General features: G+C 59.1%; 1 protein-coding gene across 1 annotated transcript; it reads right to left on the bottom strand.

Moving 5' to 3' along the window:
* Positions 1-228: 228 nt before the first annotated feature.
* Positions 229-24717, bottom strand: PRR12 (proline rich 12). Its single transcript, XM_023650145.2, has 14 exons — positions 24162-24717; positions 22490-22602; positions 21378-21539; positions 17980-21293; positions 16822-17488; positions 14615-15000; positions 8415-8531; positions 8044-8174; positions 6843-7315; positions 3178-3303; positions 2968-3065; positions 1669-1815; positions 1472-1567; positions 229-1227 (listed from the first exon to the last, which is right to left on the bottom strand). The coding sequence occupies exons 1-14, from the start codon at positions 24245-24247 to the stop codon at positions 1081-1083; spliced, it is 6063 nt and encodes a 2020-aa protein (XP_023505913.2). The 5' UTR covers positions 24248-24717; the 3' UTR covers positions 229-1080.
* Positions 24718-24912: the final 195 nt, after the last annotated feature.

The raw sequence follows: 24912 nt of genomic DNA, 5'->3' as shown, positions 1-24912 counted from the left end.
TAAGCTGCAACCAGGATCCTCAGACCCCACGATGATGTCTCCTGTCTTAAGTCACTCAATTTTGGGGTAGACCAATTTGTCACACCGCGACACATCACGGATACAATGATCCCAGCCCAACCACCTCCCAGGGCTCCAGAAAAGCCACATTCACTTCCAGACCCTCTGCCTGCGCCCCCACCCAGACCCACCCGAACGCCGCAGGACAGAGGCACTCCAGCCGGCTGATAAAGTGTTTGCCGTTGGGTTTTCGTTTGGCTGGTTGTGTGTACACAGTGTATACAAGTTGAGTTGTACAGAAGCCCAAGAAAGAGCAAGAGACGAAGGGTGGCGGGGAGGTGGGAGTAGAGGGGTTAAAGAGAGGGAGGAGGGGAGAGGAAACCCATAAAAAATAGAACCACATCCAGACGACAATGGGATGGGCGCAGTGGGGGAGTGGGTGAGGGGGGCAGACACAGACAAATCGCAGTAGAAAAGGAATGGGAGGGGCCAAAGGAGGGGACCCTTTTCCCCCTCCACCTCCCCGGCCCCCCGCCCCAGGTATGTACAATAAATAAGATTAAAAATAATTAACAAGATGCGTTTCCCCTCCCACCCCACGCCGAATGCTTTGGGGAGGAAATGGCCTTTAGCAAAGATCTTGGCCTATAAGGGGGGGTTTGGGGGGGAGGGGGTCCCCCAGCTCTCTGAAGCCGCCCCACCCCCCTCAACCATACATAGACTTTTCCTATACATTATGTACAAGGTGGAGGGGGCGGGGGCCATGGCCATGGAGGGGGGATTGGGGCAAGGGGGGGAGGGAAACCGTTACTAAATAGACATTTATACATATATATAAATAATTTCTCTGTACACCGGACAGTGGGGGAAACAGGGAAGGAGTGGAGAGGGCTTGGGAGGGGGGGGAGTCGAACTTTGAACCCTGCCCTGGGAGGGGGGGCAGCATGGACACACCCTGACCAATGACCACCCCCCCTTCCCCGGTGATGGGACCCAGGGGTTAGCTCCTGAGGACACAGTTCTGTCCCATTTCTCGGTTCATGGAGGAGGTGCCCCACACCCCCCCAGGCTGGGGTGGGGTCACCCGCAGCGGCTGTGGGCCTGTGCTTGGGCCAGCAGGTCGCTGAAGGAGTCGAAGAGCTGTTCCAGCCATGGTTGGTTCCGCATGCACTGCTGGACCACCTCCTCCTGGCCCAGGTCCTCAGCACCGCCCTCAATGGCCAGGGTCTGCAGGGGGTTAAATGTGGAGCTGGGCCAGGCAGCTACCAGGGCTGGGGTGGGAGGGGACTGGGGCCTGGACTCCTGGGTCTGAGGGAGGAGGGGCTGGGGGATGGACTCCCGGGTCTGAGGGAGGAGGGGCTGGGGGTGGACTCTGGGGTCTGAGGGAGGAGGGCTGGGGGCTGGCCTCCTGTGTCCAGGGAAGCACTCCTGAGGGCGGAATCCCAGGCGGACGCCATGGCGGGGTGCTCACCTGGTCCCGGCAGCGCAGGAAGGTGTGGTACTTATAGTGGTGGAGCGAGTGGTAGAGCGTGTAGTATCCCGACTTGTCCAGCTCAACCTTGAACTCCTGGGCAGCCGGAGTGGAGAAGCCTCAGCCCTGCTGCCCGGCACCGGGGAGCCCCTCTCTGCACCCCCCAACACCACCACCCCTCCCAGCCCCGGCCCTACCTGGGCTCGGACCACGCTCCTCTTGAGCTTGCTGAGTGTCTTTCGGTTGTAGGGCTCCCCAGCTGGCCGCAGCCGCACGGCCCCCTCCTCCGGGGAGCCCTCCCCACTCTGCTCCACCTGCAGCTGGGGGAAGGTGTGCAGGGCGTCCTGTGGGGAGCCGACCGGTCAGTAAGACACCTCCCTGGACCCACGCACCTCCAACCCACCACCCAGGTCTCAGATATCCTGAGTCTTCAGATGCCTCAGTGTCCCCCAGGCTGCAGCTCAGGAGAGACACTCAGGAGTCTAGGTCTCCACAAAGGACAGAGGAGCCTAGGCCTGTCTGGTGACCCTCATGATGTGCTTTGTGGCCCAACCCAGGATTCTCAGAGACACCTAATATTCTACCCAGAATTCTCAGAGCCACCCTAACATCCTACTCAAAATTCTAAGAGTCAGCCTAAAATCCAGATTCCCCAGTGCCAGGCTAACATTCAATCCCAAAATTCTAAAACCAGACTCACATTCCATCCCGGAATTCTCAGTCACCCTAACATCCCACCTAGAGTTCTAGAACCAGAATAAGATTTTACGCCATGTTTTCTGAGTTGGACTAACGTCGCACTGAGAATTTTTACAGCCAGCCTAGAATCCATCCCAGAATTCTCAGGACTAGACTAACAGCCCCCCCAGAATTCTCAGGGCCAGACTAACAGTCCATCCCAGAATCCTGAGTCGCCCTAACACGCTATCCCCAAATTCTCAGCACCACACGGACATCCCCGTCGGATTTCGCAGAGCCAGGTTAACGCTCAATCCCAGAATTCTCAGAGCCGCCCTACTATTCCAGCCCAGAACCCTAGGCCAATCCAGAGAGGAAATGACGTCGGTGACTTAATCATGAAACCTGAGATTATAACAGCCCGCATTACATCGATGGAAAAGCCACCAGAATCCACTCAATACTGTCCTCGAGCAAAGTGGGTACGGGCTCAGTCTACCTTCTGTCCCCAAACTGACACTCCATAACCACACTCTTCTGGGTCTTCCCAACACCCCACTCCAGGCCTTCCCAATGACCCGTCCACACCACCCTGGCTCCCCTTCACTGGACCAGCAGGGCTGCTGGGAACCAGAGACCCCCTCCCCCTCCTGACAGTCTCACCCTCAACGTCCCCCCCGGGCCGACCCCAGCCCTTCTGACTGCTGCCCCCTACCGGGCCTGATGCTCTGGGGACCACCGCCATGGCTGACATGTACACGTCCCCTCATGTCTGATCTCTGGGCCCCAGACACCTCCAGCCCAGGCCCCCCAAGCACCTGCAGGGCTGGGCTCAGCGACAGCCGCTTCAGGACTTTCTTCTTGTGCTCGTTCAGGAGGCCATCGATCTTCCGCATGGGCGGGAGGTACAGCTCGTCTGAAAGACGCGGAGCGGGCATCAGAAGAGGCGCAGCCCCAGGATGCACCGGGACAAAGGAGGGCGCCGGGAGCCTGGGTCCCCAGTTCCTCCTCCCCAGGCCTCAGCTCACCGTGCGTGTCCTCCAGGGCCTGGATCATGTCCGGGTCGAGCGCCGTGCTCACCAGCATCTCCACGTAGCTTCGGTACATCTCCCGCATTGCCCGGGTCTTCAGCAGACGCCCGGGGACTGCCCGCTCTGCGGGAAAAATGGGACAGGGGCTCACCATTCCAACTTCCTCTGAGGCCGCCTGTGTGGCAGACGGTGTTTCGCACATCAGGGACCAGGAGAGAAATCCCTGCCCTCGGGAAAGTTCAAGTCCGCTGGGGAAGACTGACAAGCACCAGTGCAATATGCTCTAACGACAGAATCAGGCACTGTAACAAGCTCAGCCTGGCGAGCCAGGGAAGGCTTGTTCAAGGTCACACAGAGCTGAGCCTTGAGTGATAGGGAAGAGCATTCCAGGCCAGTGAACTTCACGTTTGAGCAATTCACTGTGGCTTCCGTAAAGTTAAAGCAGCAGCATAGTTGGTTCCCAACCCAGTGAATCAAGTCAGAGAGGTCAGATCACAAAGGGCAACACTGAGGGAGAAGGGAGGTGAGACTGCACAGGTCTCAGTGCAGGCCAGACCATGCAAGGCCTCCAACATGAGGCGGAAAGGGTAGGGGCTCTTTCTGGGGGGTACTAAGGAGCCACGGGAGAGCTGAGAGCAGGGGAGGGGTGAGGGTCAGTGGAGAAAGAGCCCTCTGAGGCCAAGCGCAGGACGGACTGGAGGGGTAAGACCAGAGGCCAGGGCAATGGACCAGATAAGAAAAGATGAGGCTGGACCAGGGCCACAGGGACAGGATACAGAGATAGAGGGGGCAGGAGGGCTAGTGTCTAGGCCAGGGCTGTGGGAAAGAGCAGAGGGGCTGGACACAGTCATGGCAGGAGGGGAGGGCTGAGGACTTCTCCGCTATGGAGGCAAGGGAGCAAAGGATGGCGCCCGGAGGGTCTGGCCCAGTTACTGGGGAGCCAGTGGAGCCATCCCTGAGATAGGAAAACAGCAGGATGTGGAGGGAGGGGATGTGGGAAAGGCCTGGAGTGTGGCCGGGGGAAGCAACAAGTCTGAGGCTGGCTAGAAAGTTCTGGGAGCCTGCCAAGTAAGAGGTGCAGAACGAGAAGCATCAAGGCCAAGGACAGGACTTTGAGGGACACCCATGAGAAACCCAAGAAGGAGCGTGGGGAGAACAGAGAAGCAGGAGGCCCAGGAGAGGGCCCCAAAGCATCCCTTAGGAAGGACCATGAGAAACGTCCACTTGATGCATCTACATGGGGGGTGACCTTGGTGACGGCTGCTTCAAGGGGACAGAGTGACCACTTGGCAGTGGAAGTCAGACCCCATGAGGCCTTGGGCCAAATCCTCTTATGGTTCCCATCTTGCTCAGGGTAAAATCCATCCTGGGGGGCCACAAAGCCCCAAGCCCCTCGTCCCTCCAAGATCTGGTCCTGTTCCCTCTTGTCCTCCCTTCTTGCCCTCTCCCCTCACTCACTTGCTCCAGCCACTGGCCTCCTTCCTGACCCTCAGACACGCCCAGCCTAGAATGTTCTCTCCCTCAAGTCCCAAGACCCCAACCCCGTCACATTCAGATCTCTGCTCCAAGGGCGTTTCCACAAGCCTTGCCCAACTCCCCCTACCCCACCTCCCCAAATATCACCCAGGATCCCGCCTGGATCCTCTTTGCTGGATTTATTTTTCTTAACCGCCTTTAATCCCACCCAGCCTCACCCTGGTGATTTTTCATATTGGTTTGTATTCTATTACATAACATATTTATCTGATGCACTCCCCCAGCCGGACCGTAAGCTCCCATGAGGACGCATATTTTTGCCTGTTCTGTTCACTGCTGGGACCTCAGTACTTCCTGGCATATAGTCGGTGCTCAATAAATGCTTACAGAAAGGGGCTGAGGAAGCCAGATTGGAGTGGACTAAAGGAAGAGGGAAAGAGGACATCACTTTCTAGAACTTCCTAGAACCTTCACTGTGACTACAAGAAGGGAGAAAGCATCAGCTTCCAGCACCTAGAGGATGACTGTTCTTGAACAAGCAAGAGGGTTGGTTCTGAGGCCTCAGGGGTTGGGCGAAGCCCTGAGGGCCTCCGGACAGGAGTCAGGCTGGTCCTGCCATGAAGGGGCTCCTGGTCGAATGGGGCGACGGGAGACAGACCCAGACCCAGAGAAAGACCCTGCCCCTTGGTGGGGACACGGTTCCCTAAGAGTGTAGAGTTCAGTTCCCACCATTTCCCAGGCTCAGGGCTGTCCACGTACGTTCATAGCAGCATTATTCACGATAGCCAAAAAGGGGAAACCACCTAAATGTCCATCAACTGGTGCATGGATAAACAAAATGTGGTAGATCCATGCAACGGAATACTATTCAGCCCTGAAAAGGAATGAAGTACTGACATGTGGTTCAACACGGATGAACCCCGAGTGAAGAGGCCAGTTACAAAGGACCACACATTGTGATTCCACTTACAGGCAAATCTATAGAGATAGGAAATTACTGGTTGCTTAGGGCTGGGGGAAGGAAGAAGGGAGTGATGGCTAAAGGACACAGGGTTTCTTTTCAGGCTGATGAAAATGTTCTCAAATTGGTTGCTCAAATGGAAGCACAACTCTGCGACTGTCCTAAGAGCCACTGAACTATATGTTTTAAATACGTGCACTATATGATATGTGAATTAGATGCATAAAGTTGTTTAAGAAAGAAGGAAAGAAAGTTGAAGGCCAGAGAAGGAAAGACCTGCCAACCTGGGCCTTTGGTAAACCTCTCTTGTCCCACCTTCCCCCTGTCCCAGCTTTGGCTGCTTCTACCTGGCCTCACAGGGTACAACCAGCCCAGGTAAAAGACTACATTTCCCAGCCTCCCTTGCAGCTAGGTGTAGCCATGTGACTAGTTCTGGCCAATGGGATATGAGAAGACAGGATGGTGGGGGGCACTCCCAGATCTCACACTTAAAAGGAAGATGGGGCCATTCCCCTGCCCTTCTGTCCCTTCCTCCTCCGACCATGTGTGTTGAGGACAGCATGCTGGGGGATGTCAGAACAACAAGAGGCTGCTACATATATTTTTGTTGTGATAGTCCTCACAAAGCGGGCATCATTCTAAGCATCGGAGTTCACAGCAGGTTTTTCCTCTGGGCTTTATCTATTACGAACCCATTTTACAGGTGAGGTCACTAAGGCACAGAGAGGTGACGCCCCTGTCCTGGAGTCACCCAGCGAGCGGGTCACTGGGAACACCACTATCTCCGGGCCTCCAGGATGGATGCTGGTCTGCCATCTCCCTCAGATCCTGCCTATGCTGAGACCACACAGCACAGCATCGAAGAGCACGGCCTGAGGCTCGGCCAGCTGCCTTCCAGCCCAGAGGGGACGCCACATCCCAGCACCCTCTTGGGGCCTCAGTTTCCCCATCTGTCTGTGAGGATAGTAACGGTATCTACTCCCTAGGACTGCCGTGAAAATTAAAGTTGATATACATAAAGAACTGAGAGACAACCTGTTGCGTAGTTAAGGTATCACATAACTTTTAGCATCGCTATGATTTTTAACTTATTTACTATGATTGCTACAGTTTTGCTGGCGCTACCCAGAACCCTCTGGACAGCCCTCAGCCACGCCTGCTGCTGGAGGCCCCAGGGTCACTGCCCCCCACCCGCCTCCAGCCCAGGGGCCGCCGAGGGCCTCACCGTCCTCACTGGGCGCTCCGGGGGATGACTCTGAGTCCGAGGAGCTGCCTGGGGGGCCCCCGCCTGCCGAGGCATTGCCCGCCGCCTCCTTCAGCCACTTCTTCCTCTTCTTGGGGGGTGGCTCAGCCTTGACCTTGGGGGGCCGGGCCTTGGGCAGCCGGGAGGGGGTGGGCTGTCCCGCCGGGAGGCTCCGCTCAGGCCGCATCTGGCGCCCGCCTGCGCCCCGCTCCCCCCGCAGCGGCCGCTCCCCACGGCTCGCCCGCTCCTTCTCCTTCTCCTTCTCGATGGGCCGTGGAGGGGATGGCTTCTCAGGGGCGGGGGGCTCGGGCATGGCCGTCTCGGGCATGTGCTCTGGGGGCTTCTCCGATGTCGTCTTCTCAGGAGTCTCAGGCTTAGGAGGGGGTGCTGGGGCCTTAGGGGGAGGTGCAGAGCTGCCCGCCACAGACACGGGACCCTTGGCCTGCCCGGAGCGTCTGGAAGAGAACAAAGAAGAGTTTGCCATCAGCAGCCCCCAGGAAGCCTAAATTCTGCTCCCTGGGAGCCCCCTGCCTAGCCTAGAGCTCCAAGCACAGAGCCAGCTTTGCTCTCAGTCAAGCTTTTATTTCCTCGCTCTGGGTCTTTGTCCCCCCAACTTCAGGGTCTATCTCTCTGAGTCTCTGTCTCTCTCCCTCTGGATCTCTGTAACCCCCCCTCTCTGGGTCCCTGTCCCCCTCTCTCTCGGTCTCTGTCCCCCTCTCTCTGGGTCCCTGTCCCCCTCTCTCTGGGTCCGTGTCCCCCTCTCCCTGGGTCTCTGTCCCCCTCTCTCTGGGTCCCTGTGCCCCTCTCTCTGGGTCCGTGTCCCCCTCTCCCTGGGTCTCTGTCCCCCTCTCCCTGGGTCCCTGTCCCCCTCTCCCTGGGTCCCTGTCCCCCTCTCCCTGGGTCCCTGTCCCCCTCTCCCTGGGTCCCTGTCCCCCTCTCTCTGGGTCCCTGTCCCCCTCTCCCTGGGTCCCTGTCCCCCTCTCCCTGGGTCCCTGTCCCCCTCTCTCTGGGTCCCTGTCCCCCTCTCTCTGGGTCCCTGTCCCCCTCTCTCTGGGTCTCCATCCCCTCTCTCTGGGTCTCCGTCCCCCTCTCTGGGTCTCTGTCCCCCGCCACTCGGTCCTCCCCCAACTCTACTTCCTCTCTTGCGCGTTCCTCCCACGCCTGTTGGCCCTGCGCGCGGTACCTGACGGGCAGTGGGCGGTGCCAGGGTTTCCGAGCACAGACCCTCACGTAATCCTTCTTGTTCACGTTCTCCAGGAACTTAACATAAAGGCGCTGGTACCGATTTTTCGCGTCCCCAAAATACCCCAAATACTGTGGAGGGAAAGAAGCATACGAGGAACTCCTTCACCCACCCCAGCCAGGCACCCGACCCCCAGGACTCCCACCCTGCTAGGGCTACCACGGTGCGTGTCTGGAGCCTGCCGCGAGGCAGAGACCCCCTTCTGGACACATTTCAGACCAAGGGTGAATCACAGCCACGTGTGGGGGGACCCCGGCTTCCAGACCCCCACCTGGGACCCCCCGAGTCCTCGCTCCCCTCTGCAGGCTTACGTTACTGGTGGCACAAAACTGCCGCTGCCCATCCTTGATCTCCGGAGTGAATTTCTGCAGCAGGGCCTTCTGGACTCGCCAGATGGGGGGGGGCTCGCGCCCCGTCTGCAACGCCAGCTGGAAGGGGGAGGTGCGACGAGGCCAGCAGGGTCAGCCTGCATTCCTTCCCCTCTGGCCCCCAATTCCTAGCCCTCTGCCCTCCCTCTACATCCCCCAGAGAAAAGACATCGTCAACAAGCATCAGCAAACACATGGCGGACAGACGTCTTTTGGCCTCACGATGTTCTCAACCCTGGGGATATCAGGATGCAGCTGAGTCTGGCCCAGCCCTCCTACTCACAATCAGGCCTTTTCCTCTTGGGCTATAAGGTTTTAGTTCTTACAGCTTTACGCTGTGATGGTACAACTGACCACCCCCCCACTCCCACTATTTTCTAGATACCATGTTGGGTCCCAGGTATAGCAATGAACGAGATCGACAAAACCTTCCATGGGGTCTTCATGACAGAGACAACAAGACAGACAAGCAAAGGGACAAAAGAGGGGGAGGTCGTGGCTTGTGCTGAGAACAGACAGGTGAGGGACCAGTCCAGTGGTATAGCAGTTAAGTTCATGCACTCGGCTTCAGCAGCCCGGGGTTCGTCAGTTCGGATCCCAGGTGTGGACCTAGCACCACTTGTCAAGCCAGTGTCTCACATAAACAGAGGAAGACTGGCACAGACGTCAGCTCAGCGACAATCTTCCTTAAGCAAAAAGAGGACTGGCAACAGATGTTAGCTTAAGGCCAATCTTCCTCACCAAAAAAAAAAAAAAAAAGACTAGACAGGTGACCTGAGACCATTTATTTCATCAGCCTATCCACAGCAGGGCAGGACTCAGTGATAGAAAGGCACCCCATCCCCACTCTCCTGGCTGCACACTGGGAACAGGCAGATGCTGGTCAGGCCCAGGCTCTGATTTCGGCAGTGAGGGGAGTGCGAGGGGGGAGCCAGACACTGGCACAAAAAAATCACAGCACAAGTCATAAATGCGCTACTGGCAGACACCCTGGAAGCCTAGAAGAAGGACTCTGAATTCAACACGAATCCAAGAATGCTTTCTGGAAGAAGTGACACCTAAATGAGTCCTGGAGGGACCTGGCAGATGACCAGGGACTGCCAGGGAAAGAGTGTGACAGCTGCGCCTCTGGAAGAGAGCAACTGACAGGCACAGAGTAGTACAGAATAAGAATGTGGCGGGAAACGTGCACTGGGCGTTTTGATAACTCAGGGATGAATGAGGGGCCATCTCTACCACAGTCAAGTGATCAAGAGGATTCAGATGATAACTCCAATTGATTGATCATGGCTGCCCTGAGCACCAGGCTCAGCAGTAGCGAGTGCTGGGATCAATTAGTGATGTCTGCTATTGGCAGCAGCTGCAACACCAGAGTGTGTGTGCCAGGTACCGGCTACCCCTTCTTGGGTTTGGGTCAATTGCTTTCACATCCATGATTTTTTGCATCCCTTGATCACTAAGGGGAATACAAAGAAGGTATTACAATAACCTGACGAAAATGAGGTCCAGAAAGGCTCTTGGCTAAAGTCTCGCAGAACACTGAGGCAGGATGCAACAGGGATGTAGGTGTCCCTACCCCAAAGGCTTTCCTCCAGGGTACCACGGTTCTCAGTCCTCCTTCCTGGCTCCTCAGGGAGCAGGGCCAGAGGCCCAAGGGTGGAAAAATCCATTTCACCTCCTTTTCAAGGACTGAAAAGTTCACTTTCATCCTGCTCCAAAACCTTCTAGGGCCCCCCGTGCAAAATCTGCAGCCTGGCACAGACTCTGCCTCAGTTTCCTCTCCTTTCTCCTGCCCCTGCCCAGCAGCCATCCAGACCTCTCAAAGCTCCGCAGACAAGCCCCAAACTTTCACATAGGCAGGGCCCCCCACCAGGAGGGCCTTTTCCCTCTCAAGGTGAATATGACGTTCCCTGTTCTAGTTCTCAAAAGCCTTCGAGCAGTCCATCAGAGCATCCTCCACAGGCGAGGGGATCACCCCCTCCTTTATGTCTCCTCCCACTGCCTCTTCCAAGGTACCAGCTGATTCTCCAGCTGGACTCAGGCCCCTAGGCTAACCACATCCCATTTGGGCTGGCGTCTGCCCCTAAACCACTTTTCCTCTGAGGATCCCCACCATCCCCCCAGTCCTTGGGCTCAACCCCCTGACATCATCTTCGCCTGCTCCCCAACCAGAGCCAGCTAGTCCCGAGAAGCCACGTCCTTCCTGCCGCTCCTCCTGTCAATCATATCACTGATCACGCCTACTTCCCCCTTCCTAGGGAAGTGGCCCCGCCCACAGCCCCTAACCAATGGAAGCCACAGCTGATTGGAGGAGACCTGACTAGTGGCAGCCAATCAACAGGCAAATCCCAAACCCCATCGTGACTCCAAATGCTGAGCTGGACCAATCAGATGTTCTTCTGGGAATTTGAAGTGTGACAACTGAAGCTGAGACAAGGACCTTAAGCAGCAGGATGTGAGTCAGCGAGAAGCACCAAGCCTGGTGTTAAGGAGAAAGCTACCGGATCTACTAACAAGGGAGTCAGTGTCATAGAACTGAGGCAGTGGACAGAATGTCATCAGGACTGGACACATCCCCAGCCCACTCCCTGCTGGCCAGGGGCTCTAGAAGCGGCCAGACAACCTGGAGTGGATTCTCAAACAGACGCCCACTGATCTCACCCCAGGACAATCCGGCCCTTGCCCACCTTCCCAGCCTCGGTGCTCACTGTCCAGCCACTTGACCCCTTGCATCCCTGCAGATCACAAATACCATGCTTTCCCCCTCACCACAGGGCCTTTGCACAGACTATTCTCTCTGCCTGGACCACCCTCACCATACTTTTCTCCATCCAACAAACTTTTATATACTCAGAGTTTACATCCTGCTAAATCTTCAACATCCCCAAGTATTGGGAGTTAATATTATCACTCCCATTTTACAGAAGAAGCTGAAGCACAGACGGGGCTAACCCTGCACTGTCCCATTTAGCAACCTCTGTCCTCACATGTGGCTCTTGAGCACTGGAAATGTGGCTGATCCGAATGGATATATTCCGTGAGTGTAAAATACACCCTGAATTTCAAACACTTGGTATGCAAAAAAGAATGGAAAACATCTCATTAACTTTTTCTAGATTGATCCTATGCTGAAATCATATTTTAGATATGCTGGGTTAAAGAAAATACATTCCTGTGGCTAATCTCACCCATCATTTAACTTTTCTTTCTTTCTTTCTTTTTTTTTTTGGTGAGGAAGATTGGGCCTGAGCTAATATCTGTTGCCAATCTTCCTCATTTTCTTTTTTCTTTTCTCCCCAAGCCCCAGTACATAGTCGTATATCCTAGTTGTCGGTCATCCCAGTTCTTCTCTGTGGGACCCCGCCACAGCATGGCTTGATGAGTGGTGTGTAGGTCTCTGCCCAAGATCCAAACTGGCAAACCCCAGGCTACAGAAGCAGAGCACGCAAACTTAACCACTTGGCCGTGGGGCTGGCCCCCATTTAACTTTTCTTAAACATGGATACAAGAAAGTTTAAAATGATGTATGTGACACGTAGGACATTTCTATTGGACCGTCATTATTTTAGGACAAACTATGGCTCATGGCCCATTTTTATAGATCTACAAGCTAAGATTGGTTCTTACATTTTTAAAGGATTGTAAAAAAACCCAAAAAATCAAAAAATATGTGGCAGAGACCCTAAGTGGCCTGCAAAACCTAAAATATTTACTGTCTGGCCCTTTACAGAAAAACTACGCCAAGCTCCACACTGACATTTGCCCAAGATCACCGAGATGAGTAACAGAAGCAAAGCTTACAGGGCACCTTCTGCGTGTCACCCACGGTCGGAGCACTGGATAAGCCACGCCCAAGTCCTCACATCATGCAAAGGAGCTACCGATACGATCAGCCCCATTTTACAGATGAAGAAACTGAGGCTCAAGAAGGTTTGACACTAGTCCAGCTCAGACACAGCAGCGATTCAAGCCAGTCAGGCTAACGTCAAACCCGGGCTCTCAATAACCACGCCGCCAGCCAGCCCCAACTCTGGGCCCACGAACGAGTCCCCAACGTCTACATGAGTGGCTCAGTCCAGGGGCTGGGTGTCCCCCATGACAACGCACACTCGTGTTGTATTTTAAGCATCTGAGTCCTTGCCCGGTCCCCTCCCCTGCCCCGTGCCAGCTGGGAGGAGGTATCAGATGGCCCTGGCTCCAATCCCGGCTTGGCACCTGCCAGCCGAACGACTGCCTCTCTCTGAGCGTGAACTTCCTCATCTGTAAACGGGGGACAGTGCAGTCCCCGCCCCAGAGCCCAGGGCTGGCGCCCAGCAGCACTGGCTGCTGTCATCACCAACGTTTGAGAGAACGGACACAGAGACCGCTGCCTCTGGAGCTGGGAGCACGGGCTCCCGGGCCCGCAGAGCTGGGTGCGGGTCTCGAGCTGCGAAAGCCTGGGACAGCCCCTTGACCGCTCTGAGCCTCAGTTTCCTTCCCCATAAAATGGGGATAGTAACCGCGAGGAAGAAAGGTGATTATAAAGATAAAACTCAGAGACAGACAGTGATGATGGCTGCACAACGTGAGGATACGTAATGCCGCTGACTGGCACACTCAAAAATGGCTAAAATGCTAAATTCCGTGCTACGCCTAGATTACCACAATTCAAGAGAAAGGAAAGGATCAAACTAAATTCTGACTGTGACATCTCTCAAATCCTGTCCCGAGGACTTGGTAGCCATTCCTATCCGTCCTGATGGGCAATCAGCCTTAAAAGTCACAAAGCCAAAATGAAATAACGTCCAGCGGGCACTACAGGAGTATGACCGTGCGGGATGCAGGACTGGCAGGGAGGGACACTGGGAATGTTCTGATTGCTGGCTAGGGAGTGGGGACAGGCGTGTTCACACGAGCACTTGGCTCTAGAATCTACATCTCTCTCACGGATGTCCTTTTGTATGTACCAAATGTCATGCTAAAAAGATGATGAAATAGGGGCCAAAGGATATGACGTCTGGGTTCGGTCGGGTGGGGCAGGCGGCAGAATGCGCCGGAGCGGAGAGGCAGCAGGACCAGCCAGGAGGTGACGCTGGTGGAAGCTGAGTAATGGGCACACACAGTCCCATGATTCTATTTGCTCTACTTTTCCCACAATAAAATAGATGAAAAATAATACAGGAAAACACACCTTTAGTTCATCTCACAAAACACCCTTAAGAAAGTACAGTAATGATCATTATCCTTATAATTAATCCATCCCACAATTTCTCCATCTGTATTTTAGAAAAACAACACCCAGGATGAAATTAAACACGACAACATACATCAAGCCCCCCGCCCCCCGCCCCCGCCGATTCCCAGCCCGTATCCACACCCAGTCAGTGACAGTGACCCATACGGAGGAGGGCCTCAGCCATCAGCATCACCATCAGGACCTACCGAGTACCCGCTCTGCCTCATGCCCTGTGAGAAGCACTCCACAGTGTCTGATGTCACCCACCCACATCAAGAACTTAGATTAATCCTCTGATCCAAATCTACCTGTCCCATGAACCCATTACAGTAGAAGGGAGCAAACTCTTTCTGTAATGGGGCAGGCAGACAGTATTTTCAGCTTTGTGAGGCAGCTGGGGAAACTATCCCGCTCTGCCACTGTACGGGCGAAGCAGCCACTGACCATCTGTAAATGAATGGGCATAGCTACGTGTCAATAAAACTTTATTTATAAAAATGGGTGGCAGCGGGCAGGATTTGGCCCGTGGGGGCCAGAGTTTGCCAACCCCTGGTGTAGAAGAATGAGAATTGTGAAAGGGCTGGTCCACATCAAGTGTTTAAGATGAGGCCTGACACAAGCATCCCCAAACCACTGACTAGTATATTTCAGGCTACCTGCGTGTGTTCATAGGGATCGGCAATAAATGTCAATGGTTTTACCTCAGTTACAGGTAACATACGTATATGCACCCAAATAACATCTCAGAGGCCCAGGCGACCCCACAATGGGCCAGCTGGCTACCTGCATCAGCCCCATCAGACTGTGAACTCAGGAGGGCCCCTGGACCAGCTGCCCCATCCCCGGGCCTGTCATCCAACAGGCACTCAACAAACGCTCGAGTGACCAAGGCCATCGGGCCGGGCCGTGGGCCCCGACGGGGACTCACCTTGAGGGAGGGGATGTCCTCGGCGCGGATGACGAACTCGTCACGCTCGCGGAAGATGCCCTCGCCGCCGCTCTCGCCCGCCTCCTCATCCGTCTCCCCGCACACGGCCGCCGTCTCCTGCTTCTTGGCCAGGTGCAGGGGCCGCGCGTCGGGGGGCTCGGGCTCGTCGGGGGACGGGGCGGCGGGCTCCTCGGGGGGCGCGGCGGGCGGCGGGGGCGGCGAGGGCAGGGCCGGCGGGGGCGGCGGCGGTGGCGGCGGCGGCGGCGAGCTTGGCGCGGGGGCCACCAGCGGGGGCGGCGAGGGCAGGGCTGGCGGAGGGGGCGGCGGCTGGGGCGTTGGGGCGGGGGGCGGCGAGGGCGGGGGCTTCTCCTCCAGCAGCGGGGGCTCTGGGGGCGAGAGGGGCGTCAGGGATAGACATCCGGGTTGTGAGCCCCCCCCACGCCCCCCTATCTCCCAGGCTCGGCCTCAGAGCATCAACGTGCTGCCCATCGACATCCCCGCACGTCACGCAAGTCCCCACCACCCAGCTGTCAGGGAAAGGTGCCCCCAGCCCGTTCCCGCTGTCTCCACCCCTGCACCCCAACACCCCTCCTGATCAAACTCACTTCTTCACGCAACACCACTTCTGCCCCGAGTCCCCCTCCTTCAACCCTCCTCTGTCCCCTGTCCCCTTCCCTGACCTTGAATACCCACTCCTGTCCCCAGACACCCACAGGAAGCCCATGTCCCTGGAACTTCTCTCTCCAGTGTCCCAAAACAAGCCCTCCCACCCAGACCTGCTGCTCTGTTCCTTCACATCCTTGCCCAGCCTCCAAAGACCCCCTCCGTCTCAGCGTAGTTCCGTGTCCCAATTCCATTGCTCAGTGTCCCCCCGTCATGGCCAGGAGTCCTCTCCTGTTCCATCAAAACCGCCCCCCACGCCGGTCATCTCCCTCAGGCCCCCCAGCCCAGTCCCCACAAAGCTCCTTGTCCTTCCTGACATGCCTCCTGGTTCCCAAATGCCATTCACCATCCTTAGCATCTCCGCTCTCATCCCTGAGATGTCCCCTCCTGAGCGCACAGCCCCCCACCTCCACCCCCGGCCCCTTATGGCCGCTCAGCTCCCCCACAGCCCTTCCACCCCACCAAAGACCCTGCCTGCTCACGCCTTCCCGGCCCCAGCAGCTATTCTGAGCCCCCGAAACCTGTCTCCCATCCCTCATGGCCCTTTTAGGCCTGAAAGGTCTCTCTGTTGCCTCAAAGCCCCCGTCTGGGCTCCCATTCCTTGCTGTTCCTCCCAACTTCTCAGTCACTCTCTCTGTGTGTCTATCTCCTCGTTTCCCGCTTCCCTCGAGCTGTTCTTCATTCTCCGGATCGCGAATGCCCCCTTTCCTGCCAGCTCCCCACTACCACCTTGGATGGATGTTTCTCCGTTCCCGGGGCCTTAGCTCCAAGCCTTCCAGGCCTTTCCAAGGCTTTCTCACCCCAAGGCTCTCTCCAGGTACAACAGATCCTGGCGCCCTGCTTCGAACCCTCTGCTGTTTCTCCTCTCTTCCCTGATGCCTCCCTTCAGCCTCACACCCTCCTCCATCCTCAGTCCTCGTCTCCCCCCTTTCTACAACCCCCCCCCGGAAACATTCTCCATCCTGTTATGACCCCTCTGAGCCCGCAAGCCCCTAGCCCACCCCAAATGCCCTCCTCCAAACCCCACCTCCTGCATCCCCCAAGGCCTCTGTTCCCCAAAGCCCTTCAAATTTTGTCCCAAGCTTCTCTCAACACAGAACCCCATCCAGACCCAACCACACCCCCAGCCTTTTCCTCCTGCCCCCCACAAGACCCAACTAGTCTACGCTCCTCTCTGCCCTCCAGACAGCTCTCTGTTCTGTCCTTTACTACACATCCCTAACTCCCAAAGCCTCTCTCAGTAGCCCGTCACCCACCGGTCCCCATCACTTATAACCTGCCCTGAGCCTCAGCATTCTCCAATGCCCACCGTGGGGCCCCGGCTAGTCCACTTAGCGTCTGTGGGCAGATTAGAAAAAAACACTTCCTCCTCAAAACACTCGTTTGCACTCCATCAGGAAGCTGCCTTCATAAATATGCAAATCTATATCACCTACAACATGAACGGTGTCCCTTAAACAGTACGTAACCTGCACAACTATACCCAGTGGCCCAAATAACAGGAAACCGCTGCCCGGCCCCCAAACCATCTTCCTAGAGCTTACCAGGTGTGCCATTGCTGTTGGCATTGGGGAGCCCTGGGAGAGGGGGTGGCCCCGGGACTGCAGCCTCTGCAGCCAAGGGGGGCCCATCGGGGGTGGAGGTGTCCTTGGGCCCAGCAAGGGGCGGGTCATCGAGGGCGGAGATGGCCGAGGAGATGCTCTCCTGCAGGTCCCGGTTCTTGGCGACAGAGTCTTCCTCGTCCGAGGAGAAGGAGGGCAGCGTCTCGAGGTTCCGCTTCAGCTCTTCATCCAGCCGTTTGCAGGGCGAAGGGCAGCCGAGCCCGAGCCCCTCGCTCTCGGCTGCTTCCAGCGCACCCCCGAGCCCGAAGGCGCCGGTGGGTGGTGGGTGTGGCACGGTGGGGGCCGTAGGGGGCTGGGGCTGCAAGCCTCTGGCCGGCACAGAGGGTGGCACACTCTTAGGGGGGCTGAGTGGGGGCGTCAGGCCGGCCTGGTAGAGAGGTGGGTGGCGCTTGCCTGACTTGAGGAAGTCCAGGAAGGAGGCCATGAAGCCGGACTTCATCTCCGGCTGCTTCTCCTCCACCTCCTTGATCTTGGCCTCAATCTTCTCCCGGGTGAGGCTTGAGTCCAGGCTGTTGTGGTCAGTGCCCGATACAGCATCCCCCGAAGAGGGTCCCAGACCCTCGCCGGCCTTGGGCACAGACAGCTTGATCTAGATATGGGGGCAGTGGGGAGTCAGAGCCCACGAGTCGGGGCCCCTGGTCCCCTCCTCCCTCAGATCCAGGAGCCTGGGACCCCCAGCCTCTCCCCTTAAGACCTTCAAGTTCAAATTCCCAGACTCTCAGCCTGGAGAACCCGAAAACTTGAGCCCACAGACCCCTTCTCTGAGATTCCAGAAGGCCAAGAGTTCCTCCCTCCTTCCTCACTGACCTCTCCTTGCTTACAGCCCAGGAGTCCAGGTCTCCAGACCCTCCTCCCACAAGACCCAGGAATCTAGAACCTTCTGATCTAGAATCTTAGAATCTAGACGCTGAGAACCCAAGTTCCAACCCCCGCCTGCCTCTGGACCCAAGTTTCAGTTCTCAGATCTCCCCAACCACGGAACCCTGGAATCCCAGCCCCCAGATTCACAGGTTTTAAGAATATTAACTCTGTCCCCCATCACGCCCAGGAACCTCAAATGTGGCCCCCACCCCCCCTCACCTTAAGCGGCTTCAAGGGCTCCAGCCGGGTGCCCCCGATCTCCTCGGCCTTCCTGCCCCGGCCGCGGCCCCGGCCCCGGGGTTTCTTGGCCCCATCGGTGGGTGTGGAGGCAGATGCGGGCCCTGTGGTGGTGGGGACCTCCAGCGGGCGGATCCGGGGTCTGCCCCGAGGTCGGGGTGGGCCATCGCGCTTGGCCTTGGTGGGCTTGCGGCCACGGCGCCGGGGCCCCTCGGGGCCCGGGTTGGGTGGACAGAAGTCAATGTCGCCCAGCGGTGACAGGGCCGGGCGGGAGCGGCAGCTGGACACCAGGTCAGGCAGGCGCCGGGGGTTGAGGCGGATGTCAGCGGGCACATCGGCCTTGTCCTCATCAGCCTCGAACTCATACTCCTGGGCATACAGCTTTTTGGGGGTTTGGAAGGGCGGGTCTCGGCGCCGCAGCAGGTGGAAGGAGGACGTCTTAAGCAGCTTCTTTGGCTTGGTGGAGCAGAAGATGGGCGAGGTCAGGCCTCCCTTGGGCTCTGAGGCAGGTGGTGGTGGCGGAGGGGGTGGTGGGGGTGGCGGGGCTGCCTGGTGGGGCCCACTCTGGATCAGGCCCAGCGGCTCGGCGTTGACCGTGGAGGGCAGCTCCGGTGGCTTGTTGGGGTCCAGGCCCAGGCCCGGGGTCTCCGGCCCAGCTCCAGATGCCCGACTAGGGCAGTAGGGCCCATAAGGATCATAGGCAGGGGGCCCCGGAGGTGGCCCGGTCCCCGCCTTGGGATCACTTTCCTCCTCAGCTGGCCCAGCCTTGCCATAGTCATCAGCTGCCCCTCCCCCAAACATCTCCTCCATAGTGGGGAAGAAGCTTCGCTCCTCATCTTGGAGCAATGAGTCAGGGAAGCAGATGGAGGTGAGTGGCACGAAGCGAGGGGCCTTGGTGCCCTGTGGGCTGGGGCTGCGGTAGGCACCCGAGGGATCCTTGCCCTCGGTGTTAGGCGGGCCCACGCCAGTGTCACCAGGCCCAGGGGGCAGTGGCTCCAGGGCCCCAAGCAATTCCTGCATGGCGCCTGGTGGCTCCAGGCTCTCCTCGGGTCGTAGGCGGGGGCTGGGGGCGCCGGGCTCCAGGCCGTGGCTTCGGAGATGGGCCTCGAGCTGGAGGGGCATGGGGGGTGGTGGTGGGGGTGGTGGTGGGGGCGGCTGGGGTGCCCCATCACGGGTGGCTGGCTCAAGGAGATGGACGCCGACTTTCGGGGCACTGGAAGAAGGGCTCGGGGTGTGGCTGAGGACAGAGGGGAGCAGCTGGGGGGGAGGTGGGGGCAGCACCAGTGGGAGGTCCGGGCCCCCAGCCTCCAGGAGGAGGCCATGGGGGGTGGGCTGGGTCGGCTGGGCCGTGGGAGGTGGGGGTGGTGGGCTCTTTTGGAGAAAGGCCCCCAGCTCCTTGGCACCTGCGCCATAGTGGACAACTGAGGTGGCCAGCCCCTCAGGGGTTTCGCCGCCCCGTTCTGGCCCTTTCTTCTTCTCCTTTAGCCTCCCCAGGCCCAGCTCCAGGGCCGCTGTGGCACCCTCGTCGAGGCTGGCACTGGTACGGATGACGCTCTGCAGATGGTACCTCTGGGGGTCTTCCTTGGCCAGCTCATAGGGTGTGCCCGGGGGACCCCCGGCCCCGCCACTCCCCCCAAGTCCCTTGGAGGCATCCGCCGCCCCATCTTCGCCCACCAAACCATCCGCCCCTGAGGTCCGCGGGGGGCTGGGCGCCTGCAGTAGGTGCTGAATGAGGAATTCCTCATCCTCCGTGCGCTCGGCCGGAGGCCCGCCAGGGCCCGCCAGCAGCTCTGAGCCGTCCCCCTTGCCCTTGTAGCCGCCTGCTCCAGCCGCATAGCTGCCGGTTCCCGGGGGTGCCAGGAAGGGAGCCGAGGCCAGGACAGAGCTCAGGTACTTGCCAGGGGCTCCTGGAGAGCCGACTCCAGGTGGGCGGCCGGGGGCAGGTGGGGACTGCAGTGGGCGGATGATGTGAGAAGGGCTGGCCTCTCCACCGCCCCCCAGGGAGCTGGGCCCCCAGCCTCCTCCGTGGCCCGAGAGCGCTGGGGAATGGCCAGTACTATAGCTGAGCGAGGGGCTGGCCGTGGGCAGGCCCTGGGAGTGGGCAGCTGGCCCTGGGTAAGGCTCGCCCTGTACCCCATAGAGCTGCCCCTGTAGCTGGTCCGGGGAGTAGCTCTGACACGTGGCTAAGCCAGGAGGTGGGGGGCCACTGGGGGGCTGCGGGGGCCCCCCTGAGTAGCTAGGGCCTTTGCTCAAGTCCTGTGCTTGACCCCCTCCAAACCCTTGCCCGTAGGCCTGGGGTCCTAGGAGCCCTTGGGGCTGCCCAGGGGAATAGGCCTGGCCTCCTGCCCCACCAGCCCCAGAGGCCTTCCCGGTGGCATAGGCCGCTGCTGGCCCACCCAGGCTCTGGCATTTGGGCGTGGCGGTGGAACGGGGTGGTGGGGGCCTGTTGGCACCCCCTGCAGCTGCTCCATAACCGCCTTTGCCCGTCTTGTAACCAGGCGACTGAATGATGGGGCGGTAACCTCCGCCACCACCCCCTGCCCCACCTCCTCCGGCCGCCTCGGGGCCTGCAGCCCGGCCCGATGCCCCTGCTGTGGCTCCACTGGGCCCAGCCTTGCTAGGCTCCCCAGCGCCTGGGGAGGGCTCCCCACCGCCCAGGGGGCTGCAGGCTAGGTTGGCCCGGTGGCCCATAGAGGGGTAGCTGCCTCCGCAGCTCAGGTAGTGCTGGAGGGCGTGGGCTGGTGGCGGAGGCGGTGGGGGCTGGGCACTGGCCGGCCGCTGGTAGTGCTTGATGACGGTGTCCTGGCGGGGCAGGGCCCGCTCTGGCGGCGGGGGGCCCGGGGCAGCACCCGAGAAGTTGTAGAGCTGTGGGGAGGATTGCTCGGCGGCAGCAGCAGCAGCAGAAGAGGATGCCAGCAGGTTGAACTGAGTTGGGAGGTGGCGGGGAGGTGGAGGTGGGTCTGGGGGACCAGGGCGGTAAGGAGGGGTCTGGGCTGGGCCAAGACCAGCGGGCCCCAGGACACCGCCCCCCGCCAGGCGCTCAAAGCCTAGCGAGGAGGGCACCGTGGGTGCCTGCGAGGGCTTCAGGTGCAGCACGTCATGAGGGGAGAGGAGCCCATTAGCTGGGGGACTGAATGGGGGGTCCTGGAGGCTGAGGGACGAGGGCACTGGGAAGGGGCGGCTGCCGAAGGAAGCCGGGTGCTGGTAGGCCGACAGGGCAGAGGAAGATGGAAAGGTGCTGGAACCCGGCAGGGCACCTGAGATGAAGAGCTCCGTGGGGCCTGGCGTGTGCATGGCTAGGGATGATGGAGGAGACCATAGGTCAGAGTGGACCACAAGCCAGCCCCACCCTGGCCCTCCTGGGCCGGCAGTGGGCTTACCTGTTTGCCAGGAAGGACTGCGAAACTGGGAGAGGAGAGAGGAGGCAGAGGGGCCAGGCTGGGGGCCCCGGGACTCCAGGGCCGAGATGAGGTTCATGACGGAGGCGTCGGGCCCTGCTGAGCCCGCGTGGTGGAGGCCAGTGTCAAAGAGTCCAGAGAGGCCTGGCCAGGGACAGAAGGGTAGAGGCAGCTAGGTGTGGGATACGGCAGGGTTTTGAAAGGGAAAAGAAAAAGGCAAGCAGGCTCAGAGAAAGGGGTCGAAGGGAAGGAAAAAGGTAAATTCAAAGAGGAGAAAGTGGAAATGGTAAGTGGGATGGGATGTAACATAATAACAAAGGCAGGGAGCCCTAGTGAGGAAAAGTTAACAAAGAAGTAGAAAAATCTAGAAGTGAAGAAAGTGGGAGCAAAAAGGGCAGAGAGTCCTTGGGGGTGGGGGGAGTGATGGCAAGGGATCCGGGCATTTCCAGCAAGGGAAAGGGATGGGATGACCGGAACCAGAAGACAAGTCGAAAGAGGTTGAGTCCACATAAGAGGATCGAGAAAAAAAGATGGGGAGGAAAAAAGGGAGGGAGGCAACCGGGAGAGTCAAGCATCAAACTGGGCAACGTAGCTCGCTGCTGGTCTATCTAGGAAGGAGGGGAGCAGAATCACAGGAGGGGGACCAATCGGAAACGTTAGAGGCAGGGGCAGAGAAGGAGAACAACGTAGTGGGCAAATCTAAGGAAAAAGGGGGCGGTCCAAAGCATCGGAGCCAATCAGGAAGCAATGGAATCAGGAAGAAAGAATTCACAGAACCAAGGAGCCAAGAGGATGGGCAAACCCAAAGGGAAAGGATTGGGGTGAGCTGGGGAGGCCGAAAAGCCTGGAAGAGAAGGTGGGATTTGGGGGCTGAGAGGATGGGGCCAATTGGAGCGAAAGAGGCGGGGCCAGAGCCAGGGGCGGACGAATCCGGCGTGAAATTAAGCAGCCTCAGAGCAACCAATCAGAGGAGAGGCAGCAAGGGGCGGGCCAGGATGCAGGGCACGGCCAATTAGGAGGGGCGGAACTTTCAGCAACCAATCAGCTGCCTCGGAGGGAGGGCCAGCCCGGGCGGGGCGGGATGGGGGCCGTACCTGCCGGGTGGTGGTTGGTGGCATAGCTTTGCAGTGGGTGGGGGGCCGCGTAGGCCTGGCGGTGTAAGATGTCCGTCTCGGGGTGCGAGGTCCTGGAGCTGCCATAGACCAAGCTGGGGGGAAGGGGAAGATGTTAGGTTGTCCTCCGAAGGTGCCCTGGGAGAAGGGAACGCTCAAATCCCCAGGCGGGGCCGGGGAAATCTTCCAGGTGACTGGGGGTTATCGTAAGGAACCTTGGGCCGTAAAGTTGAGAAGACAGGGGAATCGGGGCGCTCAACTAAAAAGCCATAGAAATGGTCCCCACCCCAAGCCCCACTAAATAGAGCCCTCGTCTCACGTTTACGAACAGACATCACAGGGACGAGACAAACAGAGGGTGAAGAGTCAGAGGAAGTGCCTCAAGTTGAAAATGCAGACCTCCTACCACAGCCCGCGACCCCGCTGGTGACACAAGGCCCTGGGGCCAACCCCAGAGAGGCACACGGACGCCCCCTCTTCTGCAGACACGTGGGAACACACAGGCCCTGGGCCTCACGGGGTGGTGCAAACCGAGTCGGAAGCAGGAGGCAGATTGTTCCCCAAAAGGCAGGGATGGAGGGTGGGGAGGGGACAGGACTCGGGGAAAGTACCAGGTACAAGCGTGAACATGAACACCGTCCATCACCGGGGGTTGAGGTTCAAATGCATGCGCCTGTGCAAAGCCAGGTATGTATGCAAACGAGTCTCCAGCTCACCCGTGGGGAAGGGAAGATACAGAGCGAGGAGTCCCAAATGGAAAGTCCTAACACACGTGGGGTCATGCCCAGCCATGCTGGGAAACTCAGGTGTGTGGAGAAAGGGGGGGTCGGGGGAGCAGGTGAAGAGTGAAGGCGCAAAACAAATAAACAGCAGGAAAGGGGCAGATTCGCAGGTGAACAGGCTGCCAGCCACGCACGCAAAGGGCCTACGCTCCCACACACAACCACACGCCCGGGAAACATCCGAATCTTCCCATGCAAGGGCCGCAAGGGCCCGAAGCCATGGCCCAGACCCAAGAGGTCAAACACTCCACTCCTCGCCATCAACTAGAATTCTCTGCCTTTGGGGGTGGGGGAGTCAGAGGGGGCGTGTCTCAGATGCCAGGACCCCCCCCCCTTACACACACACAACCCCAGCTTAGGAAGGGGGCGGGGCCCCTTGCCCACTCTGCGCGCGGAATTTCGGGGGGGGCCCCGAGTGGCGCGGCCTCGCGCAGTCCCGGAACAATAGGACCCGGGAGGGGGGGCGCGCCCCCCAGGTCTCCGTTCTGATTCTCCTTGCCTTCCCACCTTTGCAAGAGCAGAGCCTGGGGCGCGGGGGGGAGGGGTCAGCAAGCCGGGAATCCAAGGATGGGGGGAAGTCTAGGCCTTGCTTCGCCAGTCCCTCCCACCTTCCCAAGGCCTTTCCGTCCGAAATTGTTTTGCACCCCCATTTTCCCGCTGCATCTCTCCCTTTGCATGCCGGAGCTAGCTTTGGCGGAGTTTGCAATTTGCAAACTGGGGCGGCGGCGTTGTTGCAAACCGAGGAAGGCCGCTCCCTTGCAAGCCGGAGGGGAGTTTGCGATGCACGCGTCGCCGGGCGGGCCTGGTCCGGCCCGGCCCGGCTGGGCCCCCACCCCTTGGTCCCTTCCACCAGGCCACCCTCGGCTCCTTACCTAGCTTTCGCTGACCTCTCGTAACTCCATCCCGCCCCGGTGCCGAGCGGGTCCCCGAAGCCGGCGCTGGGGTAGTTCCTGTCCATGAATTGGCCGCGGTGGAAATTGGGGGGAGGGGGAGGGAGGGAGGGAGGGAGGGGGCGCGCGCGCGCTCTCCTCCGCCGCCGCTCCCTCCGCTGCTGCTTTTTTTTCCCTTCTCTCTCTCTCTCTCTCTTTTTTTCTTTGCAGCCGCCGAAGGCCCGGGAAGGCCCCAAGCGGGGGAGGGAGGGGGCAGGGGCGGAGGGGCGGGCAAGGGAGGGGGTGCAGCCGCCGAGCCAAGGAGGGGGGAAGGGGGGTTCCCCCTGGAGGGAAAGGGGGGGAGGAGGGACCCCGCTGTCTCCGCCTTTGCCCTGCCGCTTGCAAGAGAGAAGGGGGGGCGCGCGCTCAGGAGGGGGCGTCCCGGGCGGCCCCGGGGTGGGTGCGGGCGCTGGGTGCTCGCTCTCTCGCCGCCGCCGCCGCCGCCTCCTCCTCCTCTGCGCTCACGGTGCAGCCATCTTTGCACAAGGCGGCTGGGGGAGGGGGGAGGGGAAGGGGGGGCGGGCGGCGGGGTGTCTGGCTGCGCTCCGCTTCCTCCCACAATCCCGTGCAAATGCAAAAAAAAAAAAGAGAGAGAGAGAGAGAGACAGACAGAGCGCAAGCAGGGCCTGGGGGTGTAGGGCGCTGCGTTAGTACAGAAAGCCAGCTCCACCGTGCGCAGACGCGCCCGGGAACG

This window comes from Equus caballus, chromosome 10 (assembly GCF_041296265.1).
Source record: "Equus caballus isolate H_3958 breed thoroughbred chromosome 10, TB-T2T, whole genome shotgun sequence".
Classification (NCBI taxonomy): Eukaryota; Metazoa; Chordata; class Mammalia; order Perissodactyla; family Equidae; genus Equus; species Equus caballus.
Note: the sequence above shows the minus strand (reverse complement) of the source record. Positions and strands in the feature narration are given on the sequence as shown.